This window comes from Podarcis muralis, chromosome 5, assembly GCF_964188315.1.
Source record: "Podarcis muralis chromosome 5, rPodMur119.hap1.1, whole genome shotgun sequence".
Classification (NCBI taxonomy): Eukaryota; Metazoa; Chordata; class Lepidosauria; order Squamata; family Lacertidae; genus Podarcis; species Podarcis muralis.
In genome coordinates this window covers 70,216,559-70,239,083 of record NC_135659.1, presented here as the reverse complement: position 1 = coordinate 70,239,083, position 22,525 = coordinate 70,216,559, and the positions used below count along the sequence as shown (strand labels likewise).

Sequence of the window (22,525 nt, the reverse complement as noted above, 5' to 3'; positions counted from 1 at the left end):
ATGGATTGCCTGCACCTGAGAAAATCGTGCAGTTGTTCCACAGTGTTGAAAATGTTGGCTTTTATGAGCTCTGGAGAAAACTGAACAGGGAAAACAAGGGAGAGGGATGTTTTTGAGCACAATGTCATGCTAATGCCTCATAGAAGTGAGTGAACAAAGTGTGGCTAATCCACAGAAAATGGCTGACGTGGAAGCAAGTGGCACGAGTTTGGCCTAGAGCACTAATGGCCAACATGATGTCCTCAATACATTATTGGACTATCCCTCCCAATTACAACTTCCCTAAGTGAGAGTAAGCTCCTGAAGGAACACTGGATACTTACAGCATGTTGGAATATTTGCTTTATTCACAAAAACATAGATGTAGTAGAACATAGATGGATACAAGCACCACTGCATTCATAGTCCACTGTCCCACATCAGATCCTCAGAGAGAGGCACACTGCACCTCAATATACTCCTAGGTTCTTTGCTAATTCTCTGCCTTTTTCTCTTTGCTCAGTTGGTTGAGCATGATTCTCTTAATCTCAGAGTTGCGGGTTCAAGCCCCACATTGGGCAAAAGATTCCTGCATTGCAGGGGTTGAATCAGATGACCCTCCTGGTCCCTTCCGACTCTACAATTTTATGATTCTGTGAAACGGTTTGAAACAGAGAGACCTTCCATTAGCCCAGGGAGGGGGCTTTTGCATTCCAGAGTTGATATCTGCTCAACCATCATAGATACAAATAGCAAAGATCTCTGGGTGTGGTTCCATATGTGCACAAGAGAGGTAGTAGCAGGTTTTGGGTGTGCAGAAGTACAAACAAGTGTATGGGGAGTTCCAAAATGGTGCCCAAAGGCCACACAATGCTGAGTGGTGTTTGAGGGGAATAGGAATGGAAATCTGGAAGGGGGGATGGAATGGAGCTCCCTAGAATAGGGCAGGATTGGCTGGTTGGCATTGAGCAGGAACACTCCATACTTAAACGTTTTGTTTCAGGTCCCATGCATTCTAAAAATTTAGCAGTCATTCTGTGCCATTAGCATATATTCTTCCAAAGGAAAGTCTCCTGGTTACCAAGAGTTTTTTTAGATATACGAGACTGAAGTATGTCCTTTGTGGGAAGGGGTTTCTCAGATTTACAGTACAATGACATAGATTTAAGGTACAATGACATACTATTCCATGTTGATCAAAACTGGTAGGGGCTTAGTTCAGGACTGCATTTTGAGCACTAGTCGAGCAGATGAATTAAAAGGCAGACAATATGATAAAAGTAAAAAAGTTAAATCTAGTTACCCCACTGAACAATAGAGCCTATCTGGCTAAATAATGGGAAATCTCAAATACAGCAAGGATAACACAGGTGAACAAACATGGCTGTTTAGGGGAAACATCTTTAGAGACAGAACTTTTGCAAAAATGTGCTTCAAGTCATTTTGATGAGAAGTACGATACCACTCACTGCTACTGTCTTTCTTGTTGCACTGTCATTTGTAGGGGCGCTGTGCTACGTTTATGACCCTAGTACCTGTGAGGTTCAGGTGGCAGAATCAGAATAATCTTTATTTGCTTCAGCCGCTAGCCATAGCAATAAAGTAAAGACAATGTACTGAAGATAGAGGTAGAAACTTAACTATACAAAATACATTCTGGAGGTTTGCATCAATAGTCAAATAATAGATCTTATTCTGTTTGCCCATGGTAAAAACTTGGCAGTTTTTGCTGTCACCTGATTATCTTGATCTGCTGGAAGAAGGGACACAATAGCAATGATTGAGCGACCTGGTATGGATAGTAGTAACCTCACTCCTAAAATCTTTATAAAGAGTGCAAGCTAGAAGCACTGGAGCTACTGACTCAATACTGCCATCTCCATATGGGCATAAGTGTTTTTCCACTCACTGAGAGAAGTGAGGTTACAGGGAACCAGGCAGAGGGCCTTTTCGGTAGTGACATCACCCTGTGGAACGCCCTCCCTTCAGATGTCAAAGAGATAAACAACGACATGACTTTCAGAAGACATCTGAAGGTAACATCTGTTTCAGGAAGTTTTTGATGCTTGATGTTTCATTATGTTTTTTATATTGGAAGCCACCCAGCGTGGCTGCAGCAACCCAGTGACATGGGTGGGGTATAAGTAATAAATTATTATTATTATTATTATTATTATTATTATCAGAGTTTGCATTCTTGGTCATAATAAGCTGCTATGGTAGTTACAAATCTTTGCATTCACCAATAATGCAGTATTTTCAACTGCACCCAAAGAGTGATATTCTCTCCTTAAGTTCTCTGTGTCACCAGATTGGCACAGCTTGTGCCCATCTTCATATTCATGATCCCATTGACATTCCCTTTTAAAAAAAAATGTGTAGCCGCACATAGAAATGTTAACATAACTGGAGGATGAAACAGAGAAACCACCTCACAGGACTTTTCTTGGCTTACTGCCACCCATAGCTACTCTCCCTGGGAATGAAGTGAGCTGTGATTTTGCAATCACATCTGTGCATTAGGGAGGCAAAAGAGTGGAGGAAGGACACTGTCCACCAGTTCTCTAGCTCTAGTACTGTCCATCATGTTGACTGCCACCTGAACATCTAAGTTCCTAAGGCAAAAAAATCTTTGTTCCATCCTGTGTTCCAAATGCTTCTTTGCGCTTGGAGGCTAATCTCCCGTCTGTTGAATTACAGATTTGGTGTAGGATGTTTAATTACTGGCTTCGGCTAAATTAAAACCCCACCAGTCTACCACCCTTAGTATCACAAGATTGTCATGAGAGCGCTTGAACTAAAATTGTCATCCAATTCAGGGACCAGCCTTTGTCCAGATGCTTATGCTGCTTATGATCAGCCATTCACTCTGAGTCGTAGTCACTGTAATGCGCACACACTCGGGGGCAGAGGCAGTCCTGCCCTCCAGGCCTTGCTTGTCAAAGCTTCCATGCTCAAAGTGTCCAATTGGGGTGTAGCTAGTACAGCGCAAGCCACCCCGGCCCTTCAGGGTGCCCAACTCCACAATCCCCGCCCGGAGATAGTCTCCTGGGCGCTGTTTGGAGCCTGTGAGGATCTGGATGCGGAAGATTTGGGTAGCTTGCTTAAAAACAATTGTGAATGAATTCCCAGCAGAGGGGTCCTTGCCCCAGAAGTAGTCTTCCATGTTGCTGTAAGCCTTGCTGGGAAGGTAATTCTCAAACGTCTTAATATCTGTAATCATATCTGCAGGGGGGTTGTCGGGGTGTGTGGAGAGGTCCTCTTCAAAGTCTTCATCCTTCAGCTTGTTTACTGTGCCCTGGAAGGAAGAGTAGTGGCCAATGTGCTGAAAGAGGGACGGCTTGAAACGGATCGCGTCCTTCTGGGTAAGAAGGAGGCGGAAATGCACGAAAAGCCAGTCGCAGGGCATCTCTTGGTAAAAGAGCAGAAGGAACTGAGCGAGACGGGGCAGGTCGCTGGAGTGGTAAAGCTTGCCAATGTAGCCAAGCTTGGAGAACTCCAGGGTGACCCAGGGGGATCCTCCCCGAGATGCCACAGACTTCCTGATGGCCGTGGAGAAGGACTTGGAACAACGGACGTCATCCTCAATCATGAGAAAGTAGGTGGAGAGGTTGGCTGCAAAGTGCATGAGGTAGGCGTAATCCACATTCTGCTTCGATCTGAATCGCACACGGTCTTCGGCATCGTTGAAATTCCGTTTCAGGCCTTCCAAGGGAGGGTAGTATTCAGAAGGAGCATGGATGACTAGCAGGCGGCCCAGCAGGACTTGCGGAGCAAACCTCTTGGCAATTTTCTCCAGTGCTTGAGAATTCCACTCCTGGTCTGGATCAGCTAAGTGGACCACCACCACCATCTCTCTCAGCTCTTCACGCGTTGATTGTTGAAAGATAGACTGCAGGGTTTCCAGAAGGTAGTTCTCTCGCTTCCGCTTGACAGAACACAGCCCCACAGTCAGAAACTCTGAAATCAGGAGCCAAAGGGGAGACACCTCATGAATGCAAGACAGGCTGGCAGCAGATTATAACAGGCATATTGTTTCCAATCAATAGGAAAAGCAGTTCCTTGTATCTACACAAATCCGCAAGAACATCGCTAAATCAAAGTGGCTGGCAGTAAATTCAAGACAGACAAACGAAAGTGCTTTTTCCCTGAAGTAGGCTTCTTTCAAAGCATGCATTTGTGAATCCAGGATTTTATTCTGGAAAAATCTCTAGCTAATGTCAGACCAACATTTAGCAAAACTGTTGTTTAGAGTTGCAAAATAGAAAAGGCTAGGCACAGTGTTGTTACTGTTTGATGCAGAGTTATTCAGTTTTTGCTAAAATGTCATCTCAGGACATTTCTGACCATAATTTTTTGCTGAAGTTGACAAAACACACTTGGAATATATGAAGAATTCTAGGTCAGTTTAGGATATTAAAAATAAACTTGACCATTAAAGGGTTGCATGTCTGTGGGGATAATTTTTCCCACCCTGTTAGCTTTATGAGTTTGAATTTCAAACTCTGCCCACTCAACATGCGCCTGGATTAGGCCAACAAATGACCTCCTCTACATCTTCAACTGGCTTTTATGTAACTCATCTGGAGATAGATTCCTCTGTTAATTTCAGAATGTTCTGAAATCCCATTTAGATAGGTCCTGGCTAACATAGACAAGCTTGTTGCACAAGTCCTATTCACTAGCAGCGAGAAAGTGATTTTGTGCACTTTTGACCCATAAGATGGTTGTGTTGTACCAAAGGTGAACGGCTCTGGAAGCTGTGCTTACATCATCTTGGCACTCATGATAGGCCTACAATTAATTGGTAGTTGCTGTGGCTTTGAGCTCATATATGTTTACACATGCCTGCTTTGATATCCTAATTGGTTTGCTTTGATGGAACCCTTATCAGTGGGAACTGGGATGTTGGGCTCAGAGCCCAGAAGAAGAACTACCTATCATGTTTTGAGTATTGGCTATCTGCAACTTGGTCAGGTGGCTGACACAGACTGCCCTGCTGTATAAATACTGTATATAGCTTTGCTTGGGTGTGGACAAGCTGTCTCCTTGCTGTAGAGTCTGTCCCACAGAAGGCTTTGAGCCAGGGCAAGGGGAACCAGCAGGCTGCTTTGCTGTAAGCCCATACCTATCTTCAGTAAAGCGTCAGAACTCTGCACTCTGGTGGTTAAGACTCTTCTTGGAACTCCTGCTTCTCATGAACCCCCATACGCTTTCCTCCAGCTCGGGGTCTGCGGCTTGGGTTCACAATGACATTGTTGAGTGCCAATGGGATTTTAAAAATCAGAATGTTTTAGGAAACATGACAATTACAAGTTTTGAAACCAGGTTGCCTGGAAGATCTGGGCAATCTGAGCAAAAGTGAAAAGAATGTGATATACTCCTTTGCTCTCTTAAAAAAACCCCCTGTGAATTTTACCTGTGGTACAGCAGCACGAATGTTTCTGTACCTGTCCCAGCATCCAATCAGAAAACATAGGAAAAATCACCCCCAAATGAAGTGACAGCAAAGCACAGGTGAGCATAAGGCTGAGAGGATGGCCCAGGCTTGTTCTGCTATCATTTCCATTTTCTGAGAAGGGAGGTGAGGGACCATCATGCAGGGCATAGGTTGCCTTGAATGTGCGTGCACACAAAGAGGACATGAAGGTGTTGTTGTTTGTGCCCATGCACACCTGACTACTTTTGGTGCATTGCAAGCCAGAGATCCTCCCACACCGAGGAGGATGGGAGAAGATATAGCTGCAGTGCCTCATACCCCTTTCCACTGCCTCTCCCTCCATTTCCTTCCCCACATCTGTGGTACTATAGGAACCCAGTGGCCTCCTGGATACAGTGGACAAGGAAGGCAAGTGAGCAAAAATATGGTTTTTGGATGGGAAGGAAGATTTTCCATTGTCTGAGCCACTATGCCTCTGAATACCAATTGCTGTGAATTGCAGGTGGGCAGAGTGCTGATACACCCATGTTCAATTTACAGGTTTCCCACAGGTCAGCCACTGTGAGAACAGGATGATATTCTAGATGGGAACAGGCCTGATCCATCAGGCTTGCCTTCCGTTCTTATGAGATGCATCAACCACATCCTCACCTGTTGCCTTGGAAAATGAGCAAATGGACAGAAGGGGGAATTGCCCCTTTCCTTCTTTCCCTGATAGCAAGCACAATAGTTGAGGAAAGCTATGCGTACACTGTAAGCTTCCAGCTCTATTTCCCCACTGGGTGGCAGTGTAAGGCTAGAAATGGACAGAAAACCCAACCAGGTAAAGAAGGAAGCAGCCACAAGGGGCTCTCTTCTGTCTCAGATTTACAACCTTGATGGCAGAAAGTAAGGAGGAATTAAAGAACCTTTTAATGAGGGTGAAAGAAGAGAGCACAAAATATGGTCTGAAGCTCAACATCAAAAAAACTAAGATCATGGCCATTGGTCCCATCACCTCCTGGCAAACAGAAGGAGAAGAAATGGAGGCAGTGAGAGATTTTACTTTCTCGGGTTCCATGATCACTGCAGATGGTGACAGCAGCCACGAAATTAAAAGACGCCTGCTTCTTGGGAGAAAAGCAATGACAGGCCTAGACAGCATCTTAAAAAGCAGAGACATCACCTTGCCAACAAAGGTCCATATAGTTAAAGCTATGGTTTTCCCAGTAGTGATGTATGGAAGTGAGAGCTGGACCACAAAGAAGGCTGATCGCCGAAGAATTGATGCTTTTGAATTATGGTGCTGGAGGAGACTCTTGAGAGTCCCATGGACTGCAAGAAGATCAAACCTATCCATTCTGAAGGAAATCAGCCCTGAGTGCTCACTGGAAGGACAGATCCTGAAGCTGAGGCTCCAATACTTTGGCCACCTCATGAGAAGAGAAGACTCTCTGGAAAAGACCTTAATCTTGGGAAAGATGGAGGGCACAAGGAGAAGGGGACGACAGAGGACAAGATGGTTGGACAGTGTTCTCGAAGCTACTAACATGAGTTTGACCAAACTGCGGGAGGCAGTGGAAGACAGAAGTGCCTGGCGTGCTCTGGTCCATGGGGTCACAAAGACTTGGACATGACTAAACAACTAAACAGCAACAAAGGCAAACTAAGGCCCAATTGCCTTCTAAATCTGGCCCGCAGAAGGTCCAGGAATCAGCGTGTTTTTACATGAGTAGAATGTGTACTTTTATTTAAAATGCATCTCTGGGTTATTTGCGGGGCATAGAAATTCGTTCATATTTCCCCAAAAAAATATAGTCTGGCCCCCCACAAGGTCTGAGGGACGGTGGACCAGCCCCCTGCTTAAAAAGTTTGCTGACCCTTGCCCTAGAATTAAAGGCAGAAACATGGTTCCACTGCAGAAGTCTGAGCTTAGCAAAAGATGAGGTCCTAGTAGTGAGCCCACAAAGGCACCCCACATTCCCAGTTCTCTCTGATCACATCCGCACCGTAAATTTAAAGCACTCTCATGGAACTTTAGCTGTCATGACTTCCTCCAAAGACTCCTGGGAGCTGTAGTCTGTTAAGGGCACTGACCACAAAGACCTGCAGTTCCCAGGATTCTTTGGGTGAGAGCTATGACTGTTAAAGTGGTACAAGAATACATAAAAGGCATGGTGCCGACGTGACAGATCTGTGCATGCACAGTCCACATTCTCTTGCGACAGCCTGAAATGCAAATTTCTTCTATGCAAACATGGACTTCTGAAATGGACCCATTGCCTGCTTTGCACCTTCTAATTTTGATCTGCCCTTTGGGAGGTGTGCTGTACTCACTTTTCTGGGGTGGGGGGATGCCAGCAAGATAGCGATAAGAGATGTTCGGGAAGTTGGTGGCATTTCCTAGCTTTTGGAGGCTACGTTGGTTCCAGTCAGTGTGCAATTGCTGTAGCCCCACATCTTGGGCCCACTGTTGTACTTCCCTCTGTGAAAAAACAGGACAACAATGCTTAGAAGAAAGTATATGTTCCAGAGCACATCTGTGGACCAACACAATGGGCTCTACATCTCTAGATACGGAGACAACAAGCAAGGTAGGTTCTTGGCAACTCCCAACGTTACCACCATCACTGCTCAAAACAGGGTAGCTGAGTGCCTATCAGTTTGGAAGCAGAAAGGGGATGGCTATTTATTTATTTATTTATTTATTTATTTATTCATTCATTCCCTGCCCTTCTGGCTGGGCTTCTCCGGCCACTCTTAGCGGCTTCCAAGAAAATATTAAGCTTCCCTAAACAGGGCTGCCTTCGGTTGTCTTCTAAAAGTCTGATTGTTGTTCTCTTTGACATCTGGTGGGAGGGCGTTCCACAGGGCAGGTGCCACTACTGAGAAGGCCCTTTACCTGGTTCCCTGTAACTTGGCTTCTCGCAGTGAGGGAACCGCCAGAAGGCCCTTGGCGCTGGACCTCAGTGTCCAGGTAGAACGATGGGGGTGGAGACGCTCCTTCAGGTATACTGGACTGAGGCCATTTAGGGCTTTAAAGGTCAGCACCAACACTTTGATTTGTGCTTGGAAATGTACTGGGAGCCAATGTAGGTTTTTCAAGACTGGAGTTATGTGGTCTCAGCAGCTGCACCCAGTCACCAGTCTGGTTGCTGCATTCTGGATTAGCATTCTGGATTAACTTCCGGGTCACCTTCAAAGGTAGCCCCACATAGAGCACATTGCAGTAGTCCCTATTGCCCAACCTCCAGAACATGCACTCAGAGAACTGGATCTTCCCAATAGGACACCTGGTGCAAACTAATGACTTCCTAAAAATCACTGCAACCCCCCCACCCCACCCACAAGGCCTGGGTTGCTGTGCGTAAGAGAAACCTGATGGACAAGCAGCAGCTAGGACAGGCCCATCTGCTTCATCCAACCAAGTCTCTGTTACACATGCCAGGTCAAGTCCTTCATCCACGATCAAGTCATGGATCACAATGGTTTTATGGATCATTGACCTGTCATTGCACAGCAGCACCTTCAGGTCGTGTGGGTATCCCTTGCTGATTTCAGTAACCGTCCGGTCAAGACCAGACCTGGAGGCAGGGATAGTCCTCAAACAACGACTAAGCCTGCCTCCTCGGTAATGATGTGGTCTGGTCTTAGCCTAACTCCTCCTCCTACCCGTGATCACTGAGATCGGTTGTCCCAGTGCATCCCCCCCTGTGGAACCTGCCCCAGCCATTTTGTTGGCTGGGACCCACTCCCAGGCATCCCTGACCCCTCCCCTTAAAATCAAATTAAAACCTATACGACAACAACAAAACAATAAAACAATAAAAACCTAAAACAGTAAAAGATACAAACACACCAAAATTAAACAAATTCCCACACCCGACTAAACATCCATCCCACCCCGAGGCCTCCTTGGAGCCTTATAACCTGTGGTGGTGAGTATGGGACCTGCCCCCAGGTCCACGGTGGAAAATGGGCTTCATACTCAAGGGACTCCCAAGGTATGTGGAATGATGAGTTTGTAGAATCATAGAATTGCAGAGAGGGACCTGCCTTAAATGTATGGTGTGTATGCAGCCAGCATAAACGCCTGTTGTTGTTGTTGTTGTTGTTGTTGTTGTTGTTGTTGTTGTTGTGTAAGCATACTTGCTTCCTAGCCACAGCTACATGAAAACCCCGGGTTTCTCCATTATCTGTAATGAACAGCTGATTATGTGTGCCTATCAATGACATAAACCACCAAGGGAAGTCGACACACATAATAATGTTGGGTGTTAATTTTCAGAGGGGTAGGAAGAAAATGAGTAGCAGAGGGAATGGTTTGTTCGAGCTGCTTGCAGTTGAGAAAGAATGCTGGAGGAGAGGTTGTTGGGTACAAGCCTTCCCTGCAATATGTTGTGGCATGTTTCAGGAGGGAGAAAAGAAGGAAATGACACCTTTTGCCTTTCCTAGTCTTTAGAGCCAGTCACACTCCACCCGCTGCTATTTAGCAATACAATGTGAAGTTTAGGGTTGGCAGCCTCCCCCTCCCCCACTGCCTGTCCGCTGCAACCTGAGTCCTCTAGAGGACTCTACATAACACAGGTGGATGTAGGAGTCTCTTCTACCTTTCAAAACCTCCCCCTGTCCCAAGAGGTCTGAGCAGCCCTGAACAAGAGTACTTTTCTTAGGGGGTGGGGATTCACCACAATGTATTTTTGTAGGAATCACTTGGAAGGATTAGAATGAGGAATCAGAACTCAAGATATATATGGTGATTTGATGCCTGTCACGTTCAATCCATGTTCCTGCTATCAAGTGAGAGAATGGGTGCAAGACCGGTTTCTGAGGAAAAGAGGAAGAAGATCCTACATCTGATTTCAGGGTACCATTACAAAGGCTTAACATTTCAATCCCATCAGTTATTATTAATTTTTTATCCCCAATGAAGCACCTTTTGGCTTTTCTGCCTCAGTAGCTGTGTCCACAGCTATCTTTGACCCCCTCTCCCCAATGAAGGACGTGTCACCAGTTAAATGTAAGACTCTGGATCCCCACCCCCCTGCAAAAAAAGATGGAGGTGGGGGTGAGGAGTCAGGTCCCTATGTTCCCTGAAGAAATTTTGCAGAAATGTCTCGACAGAATCCCTGGCTTCTAGCCAAACAGCAGAACAACAGGATGGGAGTAGCAAGGCCTGTTGGGTATCAGTTTCCTTCTTTTCTGCCCAGAACATGTGGTTTATGCTATACTCACCGTCTCAGAATCCTCTTGGGTCCAAGGAGACAGACTTACGAGGAGCAGGAACACAAGCAGGGAAATAGCTGCTGCAAGTGAACGCCTTAAGAAGAACCGCATGGCAACTGGAACCCTGGATATGAGGGCTCCTTCCCAGAGGCTGGCAACTCCACAGGCCCTGGGTCCTCACGCTGTTACCTGGGGGGTGGTGGTGGTAATGAAGATCTGAGTAGAAAGGCTGAGATCTGTATTCTTTTCTTTTCTTCTAAATAAATAATAATAATAATAATAATAATAATAATAATAATAATAAACCTTGTCACACCACCTGTGTGCAGTGAAATTAAACAAGCCCCCCCCCCATACACTCAGTGTTGTTCACGCTCTGTGTGCTTGTCGGAAGTCAATTACACCACTATTTTTTCTCTCCATTCAGCAGCCCAACAGCCCAAACTGTTCTTTAACCTGTTGGTGCGGCTGACTATACTTCTGTATCTCCTGCTCGAAGGTAAGAGATTAAAGACGTGCTGGCCAGGGTGTGAATCGTCCCTAAGAATTTTCCTCGCTCTCCTGAGGCAGCGGTCCCCCACGATGTCATCTAGCGAACTCTGAGGACAGCCCATGATGTCATGTGCTGTATTCACCACCCTCCACAGGGACTTCCTGTCCGTGGCGATCAAACCAGCATACCACACTGTTATACAGTATGAAAGGATACTTTCTATTGTGGCCCAGTAGAAGGAGATCATCATTTTTTGTTTGACATTGTTCTTTTGCAAGACCCTGAAGAAATGGAGTCTCTGTTGGGCCTTCCTAACCACCTGGGTTGTATTGATTTTCCAAGTGAGGTCTTCACTAAAGTAAACTCCCAGGAATTTAAAGGAACAGACTCTCTCCACACAGACACCCCTGATATACAACGGGCTAGTTCCTCTCTCTTCCTCCAAAAGTCCAACACCATCTCCTTTGTCTTGCTGATATTTAGGTGCAAGTTCTTCTCTAGCCACCATGTGGAGACTTTTTGAACCTGCTCCCTATACGCTGATTCATCTCTACCTGTAATTAGACCCATTATGGTTATATCATCTGCAAACTTAATAAATGCAGTGGATGGATCAGATAAAATGCAGAATTTCACATTGCCATATATAGTAACCCTGAAACAACGTAAGTTTAAGGTTCTTTTACCCAACTCTCTTTATAAATTTCTACCTGAACTAGTATGTGGCTGACACTGGGAAACCCCCTGTAAAGAAAATAAACAGAAGGGAATGAAAGCAAAATAGGTTAGACCACAAACGAAGTATATGGTAGAATATTTTCATTTATTTTATTTTTTCTATAAATTGATAATCTGCTCATTTATAAATATGTAACAAGGCAGAGTACAAAATATCAAGATAATGTCAACAAAATACTAATAAAACAGCCATAAAACATCCAAAAATATCAATTAATTCTGATTGACCTAATATCTGCACCTCAACTTTTAAAGTGATGCTAGAGAGGTTTAAGATTATAACTCTACACCCCCTTTCAAGTCGGGAGGAAGTCCCACTGAATTCAACGACTCTGCTTCAAAGTAAAAAAAGCACAGGACAGGGCTGCACATCTGCCCACAATACTATTCCCTGTGCAGCCAACAGTCACACAAGGCAAGCTCTCCTTTCTTTAGTAAGATCTCCCAGCCCGAAAGCAAAATCAGTGCTGCTCTTACCCAGCCACTTCCTGCTCAGTGCATTTGGCAATCAGACGTTAGTGTTTCCATTTAGCACCAAAATGAGATGCAAACTAGCATAGCCCAAGCACTACTCAGCCTACCTTTTCACAGACCTTTGTCCCCTCCCAGCAGGGCAGAGTGCACCTCTCTATTTCTTCATCCAGTGGGTTCCTTTCATGGGTGTGGCTGAGCAGGTGGCTGGAAGTGACAGCAGCAAAAGAAGGAACCTGAAAGTCATGCTCCATTGAGAAGTGATGTATTGTGAAGGACCCCAGTCTTCAAAGTCTCCCAGATAGGTTGGCTATAGAGAAAGGCATCATCCTAGCCAAGGGAGGGACAAGTGCTTTCCAGCAAAGCACAGGATTCAGAATGGTCTTCCAAGAGCCGAGTGATGCAACCAGACTTCCACAACCATCCTTTCCACTGGCAGCTGGCAAGGACCCAGGTATTTTCAAGATTCTCTCATCATTTGCTCTCTTCTCCACATCAGGTGGCTCTTTGCCCCAGTCTTAGGCAGATAATACGAGGGGAAATGCCTGCGGAGAAAGCAAATGTTTGTCTCAGAAACATTATACACCTATAGAGCTCTCTCCATATATTATTTATACTACGGAGTCAGCACAGCTAATGCTCTTTCCACTTAGCTTTTATTGCTTAACCACTTCCCGGCAGTTTCAGCAGAGACTATCCATGACAAATCAGTGAATAGATGTGTGGTCAGAAGCTTCCCCATTGGCCCAAGGCAGAGCCAGTCAATAAGGCCTTTGTTGTACATTGAAGAAAGGAAAGCAAATACAGAAAGAATTGGAGGAAGCAACTCTCAAGACACTGAAACCCAGAGCAGGATAAACATCTGCAGCCTGCACTTGTGTATTTAGAAGAACACGATCTTATGCATACCTACTCAGAAGAAGTAAGCCCCACTGAATTGTGTGAGATTCTGGCCAATCCAGTTTATTGAGCACTCATTCTGATTCATTTGCAGGGATATTAAACAAGCAAGTTGTGGCAAGCAAGTGCTGTCCTACACTTCCTTGTGCATTGCTTCCCTGTTTGCAAAAAGTCTGATTCTGGGTGGGTGTGGAAAGCAGGCTTGTTGTGCAAGAACACCAAATCAACATCAATTGTGCAACGTGAATTTGCAGTTGAATCCCAACAGAAAATAGCAACTGTCTGAAAGTGTCCTTACTCCCAGGTGAGTGGGCATAAAATTCCATCCTCCATAAATATGGACAAAACCGACATTTGGAAGACATAACTGTAGGATAGGAATGGTTTGCCTTGTGGGTGAGTTATTGCAACAGGAATGGAGAGATGGTCCCTTCTGCAACATGCAGCTTGCAGGTCACTTAAAGAGCTATCAAAACTCCAAAGGCAATGAGGTAGTGAGATCTGAGCTGAGCGATCAGATCTCTGGGAATTTTGTTAGGTGCGTTGTCCATACCTATTCAGCAGGTATTGAGGAACATGGGTTACAAACTAGGTCTGTGTAAACACCATACATTTAAAGTGTGCACACACCCAATAATTCTGGGACATGTAGCTTGTTAAGGATGCTGGGACTTGTAGCTTTGTGAGGGGTAAGCTACATTTCCTAGGACTCCCAGGGAGGGAGGGTGTGCTTTAAATGTACACAGATAGCTCTCAAGCCATATTTTTGAACCACTGACAGATTCTTCCAGGGAAAAGATGAAAAGACACTGATCACCTGTGCCCCCAATTTCCAGTAAAAAAAAATCCCAAAGTGGAGCAAAGGTTGCAGCATTTGGGACCTTTATATAAAGGGTGAGAAAGAGATGACAGGATATAATATTATAAAATTATGCGTGACATGAAGAAAGTGGATAAAGAAAAATTCATATGGGCAGAGGCAATCCTTGAGATATTGCAGTCCTGAGCCATTTAAAGCTTCATAGGTCAGTCATGCTGGCCACATGCCACAAATGCCGGCTCCCTCGGCCTGTAAAGCGAGATGAGTGCCGCAACCCCGGAGTCATTCGCAACAGGGGTATCTTTACCTTTACTAGGCCAAAACCAGCACTTTGAATTGGGCTGGGAGACTGATTAGCAGCCAGTGCAGTCAGACCAGGATCGTCTTGCCCTAGTGAGCAAGCTGGCCACTGAATTCTGCACCAGGTGAAGTTTCTGAACCATGGGCGTAGGCGGGGGGAGGAAGCTTCCCCCCTAAAATCAAATCAATAATAAAAAAAATACTTTACTAACTGACCAATAGAGTTGCAGATAGCTTGGTTCTGCTCCCTCCCCGTAAATCCTGGCTACGCCCATGTTCTGAACCATCTTCAGAAGTAGCCCCAAGTAAAACACATTGCAATAATCTAACACGGAGGTTACAAGAGTGTAGACAACAGGCTACCCCTATCCAGATGGGGGCACAGCTGGACCACTAGCTGAAGCTGATGGAAGGCACTCCATGCCAGCAAAGCTACTTGAACCTCAAGTGACAGCAATGGATCCAGTGGCACCTCCATGCTACTCCTTCAGAGGGAAACCTCAAAGTTAGATAACTGTGATGCGTTATATGTAGGGCTGCCTCTAAAGATGGTTCGAAAACTTCAGCTGGTGCAGAATTCAGCAGCTAGGTTGCTCACTGGAGCAAGACGGTTTGAGCATATTACACTGATCCTGGTCCAACTGTACTGGCTTAGTTTCCAGGCCCAATTCAAATTGCTGGTTTTGACCTATAAAGCCTTAAATGGCTCAGGACCACAATACCTCAAGGACCACCTCTTTCCATATGAACCTACCTGGATCCTGATAATCATCTTCTGAGGCACTCCTTCATGTGCCGTCTCCTCAAGAGGTCCAGAAAGTGGCAACACAAGAACGGGCCTTCTCTTCAGTGACTCCCTGTCTGTGGATTGCTCTCCCCAGAGAAGTTCACCTGGTGCCTTCACTATACACCTTTTGTCCCCAGGCAATAATGTTCCTTTTTAACCAGGCCTTTGGTTGACCTGATCAACATCCCATACCCTTTTAGATGTGGCTCTTTTTTTGGGGGAGTATTACAGTGGTACCTCGGGTTAAGTACTTAATTCGTTCCGGAGGTCCGTTCTTAACCTGAAACTGTTCTTAACCTGAAGCACAACTTTAGCCAATGGGGCCTCCTGCTGCTGCCGTGCCGCCGGAGCACGATTTCTGTTCTCATCCTGAAGCAAAGTTCTTAACCTGAAGCACTATTTCTGGGTTAGCGGAGTCTGTAACCTGAAGTGTATGTAACCTGAAGCGTATGTAACCTGAGGTACCACTGTATTGGTTTATTGCTTTTATTTTAATTTTATGTACTGTGATCCTTTTAGGTGAACCTCCCTGAGACCTCTGGGTATAGGGCGGTATATAAATCATCATCATCATCTGAGCTTCAGTTTGCTGGCTCTCATCCAGTCCGTTACTGAGGCAAGACAACAGTCCAGCACATCCACTAGCCACACTTGCAGATGTAAAGGAGAAGTAGAGCTGTGTGTCATCAGCATATTGCTGACCAGATACTCCAAAACTCTGGATAATCTCACTCTGTGGTTTCATGTTGATGTTAAACAGCATGAGGGATAAAATCAAACCCTGAGGAACCCCACACTGAAAGCTCCACAGGGCTGAAGAGAATCCTCCTCTGGAAACGGCAATTTAAGCAGGACCGGAACCACCACAAAGGGAGCTGGCCACTTTTTGTAATATTTATATAGCGGCAGGTGAGTGGGTGAATAGGACTCAATTCACCTGTCCAGCACTTGTTTACTCTTTCTCTTATTTATCCATCTGCCTCTCTCACCATTTTTGTTCAATCAAGCATCTGTTTCTGCTTCCTCCGGACTCCACTTCTTCCTGAGTGATTAGCCCAGCCTGAGCCACCCACTGACTGACTGCCTGCGCTGTCCCCAGGACTCCTGCTACCATCCTCCTCTGTGGAGGCAGCCATGCTCTGCGTGTGCTGGGAGGAAGCCCTTTTGCTCACAGCAGGGTTGAAAAGGTGGGGGAGCACATCCGAAAGCAACAATTTAAAGAGCAGTTGCTACTTTCCTGGCCTGCCCTCAAGACCACAAAAAATATGGGGAAGGAGATCCTTCACCGAGAGACAAATGATAAGCTGGTCTAAAGCAAGAAGAAACTGCTTCTCCCCACACTTGCATTTCCAAAATTAATACTGCGTATATTGTTTAAAAAAAAACAGCATATATGTGTATATGAAATTTAGCATAGAAATACTAACATTGTGCAAGGAATAAATCATTTTAAAACTCCAAATCACTCCTAGATCCCCTCCTATAAAATTACTTCAATGGGTTGCCTAATTCTCTTCCATGTGGGCAGCTGCCACTCTGATTTATGCAAGCTGGGGGGTTCAGGCTAGGCTAATGGGGGCCAGGGACAGGGTCTGCTGTAAATGAACTTTAGATATATGGTGTGTATTTAAAGCCCCATCCCAGAGAATCCTGGGAACTATAGTACACCACCCACAGAGCTACAATTCCCAGCATCCTTAACTACAATTCCCAGGATTCTTTGGGGGTGCTTTAAATCAACGGTGTGTGTAGACACTGGACATAATAGGAGGAGACTCTTTAGATGCTGTGTTTTGTTTTTCTTAAACGGTCTTCACCCCCCCCATGGTAATGTGTATACGTGTATTACATCACTTTCTTCAAAGTGTGATGAGCCAGTCTGCTGTGTACCTTGTTTTGAGGACCCTCCTACGCATTCTGCGGAGTGAGGCCCCTGGGCCTCTGCCACAAAGCCATGGCACTCCTACTGCCTCTTGCATTCTGATCTGACACCTCTCCTGAGCGCCAAAGGCAGCTCTTTTCTCATATGCTCTGTGCAATTTCATGGTTATCCAAGGTGCATTTCCAGGGAAGGATCCCTCCCTACCCGCCTCCAGCGATTCCTTTACAAAATGTTTGGGAACAAATACAGTTCTTGTTATCTCACCGGAAAGAAGAAGCGGCAGCATGGAAAGCAAACGTGGGCTGGTTGAGAATGTGAGTCACAACTTCCATTCTTGAGATGAATGAGTGAAAGCGAGGGAATCAGAAATGTCATGAGCGGTAGTAGGGCCCTGTAGCATAATGAGTAAACTCTACTTATTCTTTCAATCTGCTTACGCTGGGAATCTGCTCTAAAGCAGATTCTTGTTCTGGGTTGAGATTTCTATTCCGGCTGACAAGCATTCTTTGTAATATTCCAAGGGCTGCACAACTTTCCACTAGAATTTGTTTTGTTTTGGGACAGAGGTAACAAAGCTTTCTAGATCAAACCCATTCTTGTGGACTAGTTTTATAGCTCACTAGTCTTTTTTCTTTTACAATGCTTTGGGGAAAGGCTGCAGCTCAGTTGCACAGCACAGCTAGGCTTGCAGATGGTACCAGGTCCAGTCCAGACTAAAAAGACCACAGAAGAATGGAGTATGCACACTATATATCACAAATGAAAAGTGGCAGGTTTGCAAGTCTGTGAGCAAGCGACTTGCAAGTGACTTGCCCATGGTTTCTCAGTCTGCTCATTAGGTGTTAACCATTAATGAACAGCTTCAAGACTCCTGCTCTTATCTTTGTTTAGCATTGGAGCTACTAGGCAGCCCTTCCAGTAGATTTCTGCTGGAGTCTGCTGATTTCTGCTGGAGTCCAAGGCTGTGGCTATGGGAGAAACAAGACCCTTTGGGGTTATTGATGCTGTGAACCCCTCCTTCGTAGGTTCAGGTTATATATATGTGTAAATAAACCATATTTCACAAAGACACCCCAGTTTCTGCTGTACCTCCCAAAAGGCAACACAAACCTTGAGTCTGGAACCCCTGAAATCTTGCACTACTCAGAGACGGAGGAGGTGTGCCACAGTATGAAGCTTAGGTGGTGGTGAGGAAATCCAAGAAAGTGGTTTGAAAAATTCTATTTCTCTCTTCCTGCAGAGCTTCTGGCACTGTCTCTTTGGCATTGCTACAGGATTAGGGTAGGTCTGAGTAATCTCCCAGGTACCTATTCCAGCTTGGTGGCTCTTGGTTCTACATGGGGTAACCTTGTAGTTCAAAGTTTCCTCAACGCTGCCTATTCATAAATTGACTTTCCTGTGAGTCATGTCAGCAAAACCAGCAAGGTCAATTTATAAATGAGGAGCATGTGGTGGTGAAGAGATCCAATTACCTACGTACATAATCCAAAAGGTGAGCAATATAACAGAAAAACAAACGTCTGAATTAGTTGCCAAGCAACCACAAAAAACTGGCACAGTAAGTATTTTGTGCTCTTCCCCCCCTCCGCCCCCCCAGCTCCTGTCAACCAGCTTGAGGCCATTTGTTAGGAAAGGAGGGGACAAGGCTGTCCCCCTCCCCACCCCGCTTTATAGCAGTGTTTAAAAACAGATGTACATTTATGGTAAATATGCACCTTTTGTGCTGGATTCTTCAAAGTGCTGCCCAAATATGCTAGAGACGTGGGTGCTCCTCCAAGGCTCACCAAAACTCATTGGGCTGTGCCCTCAGACCCACCAAAAGTAGCTGTAAAATCTACAAATAGGCAAAGACCTTTATAAGGACCAACCAAAATGCCTCAAATGGTGGTATGTCTTCAAGTTCTCCAGAACAAGCAACATCATGCACAAAGCAGGAAATTTGAGGTGGGGGTTTTTTTTTTTTTAAAAAAAAGCATTCCTTCCTTACTTCCTTGGTCCTCATCTCCACATACCACTATTTCATGACAGTGATACAGGAAAAAGGGGGGGTGCCCTCCTTCACCCCTCCTTTGGCACGTCCGAGGCGATGACCTCAAGGGCGCCCACTATACATTCAACCCCTCAAACCCCTCACCGTCGCACAAGCACCACACCATAACCCAAACCCCAAGTACACGGGCGAAATAAGCCCAAACTCTCAAGCCTCTTTCTCTCCCTCTCGCTCCATCTTTTTCATGAGTTGACCGTGTCAAACTGCGCTCCCATTTGTTTCAATCTTGCTCCATCTTTTTCATGAGTTGACCGTGTCAAACTGCGCTCCCATTTGTTTCAATGGCCGCGCTTTAGCCAATCAGAACCATGCATCCGCTCTGCAGAACCAGCTCAGTGAGCCTTTGCACGCCTCATTTAACCCCCTGACAAGCTACTGACGGCTCCCCGCTGGGGGAACAATGGAATCAAAACTCGTGAACTCATAAAAGTGTCAAATCTTGCAACAATGTATCTATTTTGTTTCTGACTTCAATTACTGACATAAGAATGGACCAGAACGGACTAAAACTTCTAAAATTCATATAAAATCAACCACATCTCCGATTTCCTTGGTTTTGGTGTCAATTAACTCAGTTCCTTCTGGACTCCATGACACCTCCTCAGACTCCATAATCCCTCGAGCGAGGAGTCACGTACTCAGGAAGACCCTAATCCGGCCAAATCACTCTGCCCAACCTTTCCTCTGGGCAAGGCCAGGTGATAGACTTTGCATACTTGGACTATCGACTGTGCATACTTGGATTATTGTCTTCTCATCACCGGTACTCAGGAAGCGCTTATCCGCGCATATCTCCGACTCTGCATATTCCCCCCACCCTACTGTATATGTTAATCTGTGTAACCCAACCCCTCTCTAATGTATTCATGATGTCACCTGTGTAACCCAACCTATCTTTAATGTATTCATTACGCAATGATGATGTATCTTGCACTGTATTCTGGGACATGGAGGGAAGTTTCAAAAACTCCTGTCACCCCTTTCTCGGGGTTCAATCTCGTCTTGAACCTGTTGCGCAATAAACTCGGATTCTGTGCTGGTCCCAGGGGAAATAAGGTACTATTACCGTAGCCCAAGATCAGTCCAGAGTCTCTAGCAGGGCAGACGATCACTAGATGAGACGCGAGGTCCGAGACAGGGAGCCGGGCGGGGTAACAGGAACGCTGGTAGGGCAGAAGCAGGAAGCCAGGCGAGGAACAGGAGCACTGGTAGGGCAGAAGCAGGAGTCCAGGCGAGGAACAGGAACACTGGTAGGGCAGAAGCAGGAATCCACAACGACGTTGCTCCCGCAACCTGGGACCGGGCTGCCTGACCTTTATCTTCATCTAAGGCCGGGGGCGGTCCCGGTCCCCAGAAGCCCCGCCTCTCTTGGCCTTAAGGCGAGCACTCCTCCTGGGAGACACCAGTTCCCTTCGCCTCTCTGCCCTAAGCCTCTGCAGTTCAGGAGAGGCCGAAGGGTTACTGGGCCCCGGGGGAGGCTCACCTGTAGCCACTGAGTCTTCCAGCACCTCTGGGGCCAGAATGGTTTCACCTGGTGCCTGCTCTTGAGTTTCCTCAGCATCTAGGCCTTGCCCCAGTTCAGCCGGCCCTGGAGGCGGGGACTCCTGTGCCGGCTGGGATTCCTCCGGATCGCTCTCAGACTCGGAATCCCAGGCCATCACAGATTCTCTGCCGTTTGCTCCTGTCTCCGGCTGAGCTTATTTCTTCCGCAGGGACCCGCGGACTTAGTCCGACGAGCTGGGTGGCAGAGTAACCCTGCACCCAGATTTTTCCGTAACAGTTGGCGCCCAACGTGGGGCTGGCGGTTCTCCCGAGTTGCTGACCGGGGCCCCCAAAATCTTCAGCCGGCTCCGGGCCATTTTGCCTGGGAAGACCCTTTTGGACCTCCGGCCATCTTCCGGGCGGTAATCGAAAGCCCTAGGAGTTCAGCCGGGGAGCAAAGAGAGATCCAGCCGGCTTATTCATCGATCCCGGGATCAATGTTGAAGACGCGTGAGTATAGGAAAAGAAATCCAGTGCACTGGTGGGTAGGGGTGGAAATCTCCTGGCAACTGAATTCTCTGCCCTTCTCTCTATCGCTCCTTCTTGCCTTTCTCTTGGTCCGGTTAGTGAGAGAGACCGTGGACCACTGCTAGGCCCGAAAGGGGGGTTCTGAGCTCTATCTCTTTCTCTAACACCCTCCAGCTAGCCGCACCAATTGGGAGCCCAAAAGTAAGACGGAGAGACCCGACTTGAAAGATAGTCGACTCTCCGCAATGGGCATCCCAGTTGAAAGCAAGGGGTTGGAGTTCTCTTTCCGAACTTCCCGAGCATCCTTGCTAGGGGGCAGGAAGTGGTCTTGCTTTCTATCCCAATCCCAGCCGCACCGGTCGGAGCTACGTACCACGTGTATTGTAAGCCCGCTTCCGAAAGCAAGGGGGATTTTCGATTCGAAATTCTATCCAGGGATCACCCGATCTGGCACCGCACGGCGCGGGCGTCCAGTAGGGCCCCTTTTCCTGAGATTGTGACGATAGGTAGGAGGTTGCCAGGAGGGATAGCCCATGAGGAATTGGGCGGGACCGGCAGAGTGGAAAGGGACCCCAGGTTATTGAATATGAAACAGGGAAAAGAATAGGAAATAGGAAAAGGAACAAAGGAACCGGATAGCTAGAGCTCACTAAAAACCGCAAGAAAGTTGCCAAGCAACCAGAGATCCCTCTTTAAAATATATATATAAACCCCTATACTAGGTATATAAACCCTTACCGACCCCCCCCTCTTTTCCTCTTCTTTCTATCCAGACACGCGTGAATCATAAATGGGTACCCAGGCTTCCAAGCACGAGTGGGCTCACTCTGGGAGGAAGGCTTCTAAAAAGCCATCCCAGTCTCAGAAGGACCCTGACTCCCCTCTTCAATTTGTCATCACGTATTGGAAGTCGATTCCCGGCCACAAATTGTTGTCAAAGCAAAAATTAAAGGACCTCTGTTCAGAAATCTGGCCCGCCAGCACTGCCTCCGCCAAGCCAGAATTATGTTGGCCGACAGGAGGTTCGTTTAGTGAAGACCGTTTGAAACATCTAAAGAAATATCTGATGGAAGAAAAACCCCGTCAATTAGAGTATTTGGCCGCCTTTGAGACAGTAAAAGGACTACTCCAAGCCTCAAAGGGAACACCATCTTATCAGCTGCCCATATTAAATCCCGGAAGGCAGACTATGCCCCCCCCTTACGAAGGACACTTCGCAGATGATACTACGGAACAAGCCCTGATTCCCTTTTACTACAGAGAACCGACACCACCCGCCCCTAGTGACAACTCAGATAGCGGTGAGGAAACAGGGGATGAAGGGGTACGGGGGGGGGGGTAAGAATCAGAGACTCACAAGATTACAAGCCAAAACTAAGAAAAAACCTGCCTCAGGACTCCGTAGTCCTGATGAGGACTCTATAGAGAAAACTGAGGAGACCCTGGGGAC

The 22,525-nt window shown here is 46.4% G+C and overlaps 1 protein-coding gene across 8 annotated transcripts in view; it reads right to left on the bottom strand.

Annotated features, from left to right (window-relative positions):
* Positions 1–324: 324 nt before the first annotated feature.
* The window catches only part of LOC114599446 (alpha-1,6-mannosyl-glycoprotein 4-beta-N-acetylglucosaminyltransferase-like), a 29,102-nt gene continuing 6,901 nt past the window's right edge, over positions 325–22,525 (bottom strand). For 4 of the 8 annotated variants that reach the window (XM_028734705.2, XM_028734707.2, XM_077929130.1 and 1 more), the window contains exons 2-5: positions 12,437–12,871; positions 10,634–10,813; positions 7,736–7,883; positions 325–3,939 (exon numbers count right to left, since the gene is read on the bottom strand). In XM_028734705.2, coding sequence (XP_028590538.2) covers positions 2,795–3,939; positions 7,736–7,883; positions 10,634–10,735 — 1,395 coding nt within the window. In that variant the 5' untranslated portion in view covers positions 10,736–10,813; positions 12,437–12,871 and the 3' untranslated portion in view covers positions 325–2,794. The other 4 variants (XM_077929128.1, XM_077929131.1, XM_077929129.1 and 1 more) reach the window with 4 other exon arrangements.